At 41.5% G+C, this 10,333-nt stretch overlaps 1 protein-coding gene across 1 annotated transcript in view; it reads right to left on the reverse strand.

The window, feature by feature from the left end:
* Positions 1-1,160: 1,160 nt before the first annotated feature.
* Positions 1,161-10,333, reverse strand: part of LOC147010917 (gamma-tubulin complex component 5-like) — an 88,423-nt gene continuing 79,250 nt past the window's right edge. The window contains exons 20-22 of the mRNA XM_085859893.1: positions 8,040-8,160; positions 2,463-2,584; positions 1,161-1,701 (exon numbers count right to left, since the gene is read on the reverse strand). Coding sequence (XP_085716019.1) covers positions 1,678-1,701; positions 2,463-2,584; positions 8,040-8,160 — 267 coding nt within the window. The 3' untranslated portion in view covers positions 1,161-1,677. The remainder of the gene's footprint in view (positions 1,702-2,462; positions 2,585-8,039; positions 8,161-10,333) is intronic.

Here is a 10,333-nt window from a genome sequence, read left to right on the forward strand (position 1 = left end):
ATTTGTCGGTAGTGTGCACCGTCATAGATGAAGGTCGTGTTGTTCAGACACATCTCCAGCAAGCTAGCAGTGTCTTCAGGTGTTAGTTTGCTGTTTTGACAAGCCATTTTCCAATCGTTTGAATGTTTCAACCGGTCGAGTGTGACACTCACCGCTAGATCGACTGGGATGTTGTTGAAAAGGGAAACCACATCGAAAGATACCATCGCCTCATCATCCTGGATTCTTACCTCTCTTATCCTTTGGACAATTTCACCACTATTCTTAACCGTTTTATCAGTCTTTCCTGCAAGTCTGCCAATGACACGTGCTAGAAAGCCCGGCAATCGGTGAGATGGTGCATTGACGAAGGACATGATGGGTCTCAGAGGGACATTGTCTTTGTGGATCTTGGGAAGACTATACAGTCTGGGTGCTGAACCATTGCTGCAGTCAAGCCAATTGTAGTCCTGGTTGCCCAGCCTGCCTGCTCGTTTTAGCATGGACAATCGTGTGTTCAAGGACCGTTGTTGCTTTGGAGTTGGGTCATCAGGTAATTTTTGTTAAGTTTTACCATTTGAATCAAGAATTACAATTTTTAAATTGTGACGTTTACCGACAAGTGCAAGCAGATTGCAGTCACAAAAGGCATGAAAATAATGTGGCACTGCAAATTTTGGGGCAATTGGCCCAGGTGTGTGGAATTTCATTTTTAAAAATTTCAAAGAAAAGGCTGCACAGACACAAATCGCTCTTATATAATAATATAGATGTATATTGTTGTAGCCATGGATTTAGCTCAGTTGCCTGGATAAATTCCAGCGGGTTGCTCCAACAGTGGCCGTAATGGCCAGCTGGTTTGGCCGTCTCAGGCCGGACTACAGGTCTTTCCACTCCGATACTAAAAGATGCGACCGTCAAGTCAGCCGATGCATTACGCCAATTGGTACCACACAGCTCGTTTCTAATTAAGGGCCAAGCGAGCCAAGGAGATACATGGTGCTGTCTTGATGTATGGTGTTAATTACCATTGCCAATTAGTCCTCAACCGACTTTTCTTAATTGCAAGAGTAATCACAACACTTTTAAATTCACCATGAGACCTGGTATATTTAATTTAATAAGGAACACAGGCGGGTCAAACAAGAAGCAATAACAATGATCGACAATAAAAACACTTTAACCCACTACTGACATACGCACCCACTAACAAACGAACAAATGGGAATCCTGAATTATCTATAGCCTGATCTTGGCCCACATTCATCACATGGTAGAGAAGACAGGGAATCCACAAGACAGAAATACCGAGTACTCTTGGCAGAATCCCGCAGGAAGAAAGCCAACACAGTCTCAGCTGCTTGGGGCGGGAAAATGGCCTGTCATGTTCGGTCGCTCTGGGCCCAGAGGAGAGGAGAGAGCAGTGGCTCTGGCACGGGCAGGGTGTGTCCATGGCGCTGCAGCACGAACAAAGAAGCACAGCTTTCCTCAGGCTTATTCCGGAGCTTCTCCTCGCTTCCACTCATCGTCTGTTCTTTAAAGCCTCCGCCCTGTATGTCACGATGACGTGCCGCACCGCTCTCCTCTCACTCACCATTGGTTGAGGGTACCGTTTGATGGGGGAAGGACCGCCCCTCACGACTTATCAGTTGGACAAGGTCCTCCCCCTTCCCTCTTGAGCAGGACCGAAGCCGTTTCCTAGCCTAAACTGGCGTCGATGACCTAGTAAAACACTAAAAATAACCTAAAGACAGATTTACAAAGGGTCGAGCATAAAACAGAGGTCGTAGGAATGGTGATTGTTTTTAGACACACAGTAGGAGTGAACATCATCTATTGCATATGACAACACATGTCTAATATAACAATTCATTCCTTCATGCTTACTCTGAGACATTAATTAAGGAGCTAACTAAATTATACAAAGCAATGTTAACCCCTCGAAGTCATTTCCACAACCATATGAATTACAGTTAAAATAGCTACTTCTGGCTTTTAGTTGCAGTCCATAAAAGACAGAACTGCCCACTGCAAACAAGCAGTGTGTTAGCTGCGACACTGCTACTTGCAGTATCAGTTAGCCAACCTTTTCTTCAGCAATGCCAGCCTGCCCCTTGGGAAGGGACTCGATCCATGGACAAGTTTCTGGCTCACTGGCCTTCATCATATTCCCATTAATAGTGGAAGGTAAGCAACAGATCGACACTTCCATGGTGTAAAACTACTGTATAGTCATTGTGTGATGAGAAACAGCCAATCGAGGCAGTATAGTCCAGCAATAAATCCCAAGGATTACACCCCAGCCAAAGGAACGGCATGCTTACAGGGAAGAGAGGGACAGATGGGGGAAGCATATCAAAGTATCAACTGAGCAGAATTCCAATCGACGACACCAGAGCGAGCACAACACAATTTGTTAAAATCAGCATGCAATAAAACAATGTACGCCATCCAATATTTGTGATCACTGGTGGAGCACATACCCGTGTAATGATGTACGTGTTCAGACTGCTGACAAAGTGCAGGAGACGCATTCGCAGCAAGAACATTCGACGGGCCAAGTGCATACAAGCACCCAAAGGTTCCCTCTGCCCCTGAAAAAGTTCTGGAGGAGAAGACAATATAAGAGTGCATGCAAAGACTGACTATAAAAAACACAAAGTACAATATACCAACCTTGGTATACATTATCAGCATAAGAAGAATCCTCACATGTGGCCAGACCTATTCACTTTGGCTGAAACATTTGCAGAAAGCAAATTGCAGTCACAAATGGTCTCCCTATTGTCCAAACAGTGTGGAATAAATTTAATATTTCTCCACAATGGTTTGATGAATTGCAGTTGACGGATCTGGGTTTTTTTGTTAATAATTTTTCTCTTTGTTGTACTGAAATGTTAATGGACCCCAGATCTGTTCATGTCATGGCATGTTTGGCACAGATAATTCTGGGGAGGGAAAAAAACGGGTGTTTGATATGCCATCTTTGTTTCCAGATACTGTTTGCGAAACTATCTGTATCGATACTAGCAACACGAGCTGTGCTGATATTTACTATTCAAGTCAAGTTCACACACTCACACATATCCTCCACCTCTTAGGATTGGTTGGTAGCAAATAGCATGCAACGAGGGGGGGGGGTCTCATGGTTGTTGCACCGCATTTGGTAGGCAGCAATTTACTTTTGCTATGTTTTTAAGAGTAAATTATGGTGCAGCCGTGTGTGTGTGTGTGTGTGTGTGTGTGTGTGTGTGTGTGTGTGTGTGTGTGTGTGTGTGTGTGTGTGTGTGAATTGTTGGTCATCTCAATTTGTGGTTTCAGGAAGTGGAACGGAGTCCTCCCAGGACTCAAAGTATCCAACTCTGCTTCGGTAAGGGATCACAGTTCATGGACCAAGCTGTTCAAATTTTGGTGTTCTCAGAGTTTTGTTCCGAGGGCTCTGCCCTGTTGATATTATTTTTATATGTTTATTTTGTCTTTTTTGCAATTGTTGGGGCTGTATTTGTTGCAGTTTCATTTTCCTGTGTGGAATCTTCAATTCGGACCTGTTTTTGGAAATTATTTGCAAGGCGAGTTAGGGATACTTTTCATGTTTGTTCACAAATTTAATCCAATAGTCCGTTGAGCATTTCACGTACTCAGCTAGTCCAACACCCGTTGCTCTGTGCACCTGGCTGAGTTCCATCAGGCCACTCCCTCCTTCTCATCTTCACTGGTCCATTCTTAGGATGCACTCTTTTTTTTTTGTAGAACATTTTATGGATGGTAAAAGAGTTTTCTTGTTTTGATGTCTAACTTATTGATTTCTAATTGGGGGCCAGTTATTATCTCACAGTAGTATTGGAACAATGGGACTGCGAGTTGGTTTATGGCTTTGATTTTGTTTTTTGGGGAGAGGTACATTTTCAGACTCAGCTTCATTTTACGTTGCAACATTCATTCATTATACATAGTATTCTTTGGTGATTGTTTTGCGCATTTGTTTGTGACATGTTTGGTGGCCTTCTTCGACTCTGAGGTATTTGTATGATGCTTCGTTTTCTAACTGCTGCATTGTTGTTTCAATGTCAATTTATATTTTGTCTGTTTTTGTTGGTTCACCTTGTACAAATGTGCCCTTGGCGCACTTATGTAATCCAAATTCCATTTGAATGTCAGCGGAAAACCGTTTAACTAGTTTTAGTTATTCTGTCAATTTTTTTTTCATTCAGTGTGAAGAGCTTTATATCATCCATGTACAGTAGATGCATCACCTTTCCTATTTCTTTGGATGGTCTTCTGTTGGTTGTTTGGGTGTATCTGTGTCCTTGTTTGTTGATGTGCTTACTCAGTGGGTCCAGAGCCAGACAAAACAAGAGTGGGAAAAGACTGTCTCCCTGGAAGATCCCACACCATATCTTCACATCTGGTATTTCAATATTTCCTTCTGAGTGCTGTAATATCAATGTGGTATTTCAGAGCTCCATTCTTTTCTCAATCAGTTTGATTATTTGGGGAATGACTTTGTATATTTGCATGTATTTTATCATCCATGAATGTGGGATCCTGTTTAAAGCTTTCTTCTAATCTATGCAGGTGGTGGATAATTTAGTTCTTCACATTTTGCAATTTTAAAGTAGGCCTTATTAAGTAGTAGGTGGTCAATTGTTTCACAACAATCTCTCTTACATTTGTTTTGTTCTGCCTCTAAACCTCCTTGTTGTGTTAGGTGATGGTACATATGGGTTGTGTTGGCTTAATGGTTAGGATTGGTGGGCTTGGAATCATAGGGTCCCGAGTTCAAATCCCTCTCAGCTGTTGAATTAATACCAGGTGGGGTTTACTCAGCCAGTCATCTTTCCGAGGTTGGCAAAATGAGTACCAGCTTGCGGGATTAAATGAGTACCAGCTTAATGAATTTGAGTATCCAGTGTTGGAGTGGCGATCCGTCCAGGATTGTGTCCAATAGCCCAAGAGACTGCTTCGGCAGCAACAACACTCTGTACAGAGTGTGGTCCCAATGGATGTATGGATGGTACATTACTTCTGTGATGATTCCTGTCAGAAGTTTGTGTATTGTTGGTGGACATGTTATTGGTCGGTATTTGTGAGGAAGTTGGGCTTCTTCAGATTTTGGGATGAGAAAAGAGATTCCTTCTATGAGCCACTTATCCACTGCATTTTCCTCTTGGACAAGATTGTTGAATGTCCTGGTGTAGTGATTTTGGAGAGCATCAAGTTGTTCTAGCCAGAAATTTGGAATTCCATCTGGGCTGAGGCCTTTAAAGTTTGGCTTATTTTTGAAGTTGTTTTCTAATTTTTTTCTTCATCAATGATCACTAGGGCCATTTCCTCGAGATGTTGCTTCTTCTTTTCCAAGTCTGGGATCTATTCTGCTTTTGTTATGTTATTTTCGATCTTCAAAAATTCATTTCCAGAATTTTTCTAGCTATTCTTTTTCAGGGTGAGTTGACATGTTCTTGCTTTTGTTTCCCTAATTTGTGGTAGAAATGCTTCAGGTTACTCTCAAACATGTGGTTTTGTTTCCTCCACCACCGAAAGTGAAGGAGGTTATGTTTTCACCCCCTTTCTATCTGTTTGTCTGTGTGCAGGATATCTCAAAAAGTTGTGGACGGATCCGGATGAAATTTTGTGGACAGGTTGGATATATGACAAGGACGAACTGATTATATTTTGGTGAAGATCCGGATCCGGATCCGACTCGTAGAATTATTTAAGTGATTCTTCACCATTGAGAGATAGGGTCAAAAACGATAGATAGCACGATATCTCAAAAAGTTGTGGACAGCTTCGGTTGAAACTTGGACATGTTGGGTGTGTGACAAGGAAGAATTGATTCAATTCTGGTGAAGATGCGCTTCTGGATCCGGATCTGATAATTTTTTCAAGTGATTCTTCACCATTGAGAGATAAGGCTGAACCAATATATGGCACGATATCTAAAAAAAGTTGTGGACAGATTCGGACGAAACTTGATGGACAGTTTGGGTGTGTGACAAAGACGAATTGATTCGATTTTGGTGAATATCTGGATCTGGATCTGGATACGAGAATTATTTAATTCATAAAGTGATTATTCACCATTGAGAGATAGGGCCAAAAACGATATTGTGCAGTATAGCATGATATTTCCGAAATGTATTGGACCTGATATGTTCTTGTGGATCAGGTATTGCGTGGCGGAGGTATGCGCCCTACCGAGTGTCATTCTAGTTCAAAAATGTATTGGGCTCGATATGTTCTCGTGAAACAGGCATTACGTGGCGGAGGTATGTGCTCTACCAAGTGCCCTTCAAGTTTGCTTCTGTTTTGTTTTCTCCTGTTGTAGTCGTGGGGGTTCGGGAAGGGGAGAGGAGACAAACGCTCTCAGTAAATGTGTGCCATATAGTGACACAGAGTGGTGGTAGGAGAGGGTATTACAACTCAGCTGTGCAGATGCCTTGCAATTTTGCACTGTACACATGGCATTGTGCAAATGCTTTGCTGATCCCTGCAAGGGAGGGGGTATTCTACTCTCATAGGAAGTGGGCATTTCCAGTCATTCTAAGCAGCCTAATCTGACCTATAATTCTTTCAACTTGCCATAACAGAGACAGCTCGTTCCTCAAGGCCCAGTCACACCTTGACGTTTTAGCCAGCTTATGCCGATTTTTGGAAAATTTGTCTAAAACGCTGGTACACGTCGAATACGTTATGGGTCAGTTTTGATAACATTGAGAGCACGCTGAAAAACACTGCCATACGTCGTTGTACGCTGGCTTTAAACGTTGTACTTTTCGGTTGTCCTCAAATTTTCCATGCTTGAAATTTTAAGACTTATGCCAGCGTATGACTCACACGTTCCGCATAACGCTGGCCATAAGTTGTAGGCACGTCACGCGATCGTTGACACACGTCGACACACGTTACTTGTAAGTTGCTCATAAATCGAAACACGTCGAGGTAATGTTTAGCGTACCCGAAACTTATTTCTAACCTATGAGTTACGTGTTGTACTCACGTTACGCGATCGGTGACACACATCGACACACGTTACTTGTAAGGTGCTCACAAGTCGAAACACATCAAGGTAATGGTTAGCGTCAGTGTTCCAGACTCCCTGGTTTTATTTTTTTTTTTTTTGTCTTCCTTCCTTCGGTATGATGGTGATTTTGACACTTCGATTTCTAGTGCGGTTATAATATAATATAATTAATAGGCTGCCGCTCAACGATTTAAATCATAACCGCACTGTACACTGAACACCGTCATACTGAAGAAAAAAAAAAAACCGGGAGTCTGGAACACTGACGCTAACCATTACCTTGACGTGTTTCGACTTATGAGTCCCTTTCAAGTAACGTGTGTCGATGTGTGTCAACGATCGCATATCGTGCGTACAACTTATTCCCATCACATGCGGAGCGTGTGTCATACGGCAAGTATGTCGTAAAATTTTCAACATGTTTAAAATTATAAGACGTACTCCATTTAATACGACGTATGATAGCGTACTTTAGCGTTCTATTCACGTATACCAAACTTACCCATACCGTATTCGACGAGCGCCAGCGTTTTAGACGCATTTTTCAGAGGTCGGCATACGCTGGCAAGATCGCCAAGGTGTGACTGCGATGTTGACACTTCCATTTCTGCGGCGGTTATGATTTGAATCGTTGTGCGGCAGCCTTTTCATAACCTACCCCACATCATCGTCGGCGATGCGTGCAGCACGCTATGCCTAAGTTAGACTATCGTTGGGCATAGGTTGTGAAGGCCGACAACAGGTTCAGCATTCGTTGGTATAAGTTATCTATAACACAACGAAACGTTTTGTGTCCGTTACTAATATGTTATGCATAAGACCAAGTCGTTATGAATACGTCCGAATCTTTTAAAAAAAAACATCAAAAGTTCAACGTAAGCCAGCGTTTTACATACATTTTAATACGTTGCCATTGCTGGCTAAAACGTCAAGGTGTGACTGGGCCTAAAATAAAATATCCAAATCACACTTCCCAAAAATAGCAGGTACCAAATATAAGTTGGAATAGATTTCTGGTAAGTTGTGCAAGACTCGCCATCAAAGCGGAGTGTGTCAAGTCGGTGCTTGACATATTTCATCTGCAGCAGGAGCAAGAAGACTTGATTCAACAGCTGCTGGGTCTCATCTGTCACTACCAGGTTAACTGGCCAACATACCTGGAAATCAGAGGTAACATATGAAACTCAAAACATAAGATGTCAAATGACCTGACGTCATGTTGAGATAAGTTCATCATCTCAGCATGTCGCCAAACTGAAAAAAAATACGTGCTATTTTTAGGCTCTTCAGGGCTCGGATATTCACATATTTGTTAAGGTCATTAAACGTCTATCAAACTGAGATGATTAAATGACTCGATTTCAAGTCCAAAGATAATAAATGAAAGAACTTGGCCATACAGTAAGTCCACACTTTAAGCTGAGGACACATTCCTGGAGAGGGCGACTTAAAGCGAAACGACGTAAAGACAATTCATTTTCACCATAGACTTAATGATATAAATAGGGGTTACGTTCCTGGGGAGTTTTTGTCAATATTTTCACCCAAAATGTATAATTATAAGGTAAAATAAATATTTAAATAATAAAACAGTGCAGGTACATTAAATACAAGTAAAAAAAAAAAAAATATATATATATATATATATATATATATATATATATATATATATATATATATATATGTAGATATTATAACAATCACCAGAGATGATTGCCGATTTTTCTTGTGGAAGGTGGTGGAGTTAATGAGATGAGGCATAAATATGTGAAAATCGCAAGTAACGCCAACCAACATATGTGACTCACACAAGTCCACCTATCCTTCGTTATTTATGAACGACATATAACTAAGTGAATCAATGGTGATGTATAAAGGATTTGTTCCCCTATTCTAGAGTTACGTATAAGCGAAACAACGTATAGAGGGGCGATGCAAAGCAGGGCCTAATTGTATAATCAAATGTGGTAAGAAACAGCAGACAGTTACGATAATAAATAAATGTTTTGTGTTTGTTTGCTCGTGCGGTGCTCATTAGGAATTCAAAAAAGAAACGCAGAACACTTACGATCAATCGACCTCTCCCTGGTGGTCTGCCTGAAGCATGGTTTCCCTTTGCCTTTCCAGTGGTATTAAGGGCAGGAATTTAGAATTTGGCCAGGATGCCAGGAAAAAAAAAAACCTCACCTACTCTTCACGCAAAACACCATGGGATATTTTAATCTCCACCTGAACTAATGCCAGCAAGCCGTAACTCATTCATCATCTATGCGAGGGGTGGCGCACTCTGTGATGTGAGGGATGGCCCTGTCTGAGAAGTACAAATCTAACAGTTTATAATCAGGCTGGGAATAAAAACCAGAGTTGGCTGCTCAAAAGGTAAGTGTGCTACCTCTACACCACCCCATCACTACATTCTAAATTATAATGGTTTACATCACTGTGGATTGGGCTGTTTGGTATTCCCACCTGAGCACACAGCACATCAAGTTGAGATCTCAGGTTGAAATACCATATACTGTGTTGAATTTTGACTGTTGTTTAACAATATCCTTGTAATCCCTGTAAAAGTACACTGCCATCTCAAAGTATGTGCACCCTCTTCCACGAGCCTTGAGGACAAAGGAGCAGGCCACAAGCTGGGTTTAAATATCCAATAGCAATTTGTTTAACTTGGTCCAAAAATGTTCAGCCAAATCCAAATTTATTTTCACCAAACAATAACAAAACATAGGGGCAAATACCCCTTGGCACTCACCTGGTAGTGGCTGGATAAGATAACCAGGGAACAACTGGTAAGCATGGATGACCCACCAAATATGTAATTGAGAAGAAAGTAAATACCTATGGATTTTTTTATGCCATGAACAAACTTTGGAACATCACAGGTGATAGAGGTTGTGGTCAAGTTTCATCAAAATTGTGTATGGTTTCAGAGAAGAAAGCAAATACATATTTTGGGGGGGCAACCCCCACGTAGAATCCCTGAGACCCAAATTTTTTGATGTCATGAACAAACTTTAGTACATCCCGGGTGATGAAGGCGGTGGTCAAGTTTCACCAGAATTGTGTGTGTAGTTTCTGAGAAGAAAGCAAATACCTCTTTTGGGAGGCAACCCCCCTGTACACACCCTTAGACCCCGATTTTTTTTTTTTAATGGTGTGAACAATCTTTGGTACATCATGGGTGATGAAGGTGCATTATTTGAAGGAAATTATGTGCATTATTTAAGAGAAAAAAGCAAATACCTATTTTGGGGGGCAACCCCCATAAACCCCCTTCAGGCCCGATTTTTTGAAGTGCCATGAACATGAACAAGACATCATATA

The sequence above is a fragment of the Eptatretus burgeri genome, chromosome 16 (assembly GCF_056783735.1).
Source record: "Eptatretus burgeri isolate ZD-2024b chromosome 16, Ebu_testis_v1, whole genome shotgun sequence".
In the NCBI taxonomy this organism is placed as follows: domain Eukaryota; kingdom Metazoa; phylum Chordata; class Myxini; order Myxiniformes; family Myxinidae; genus Eptatretus; species Eptatretus burgeri.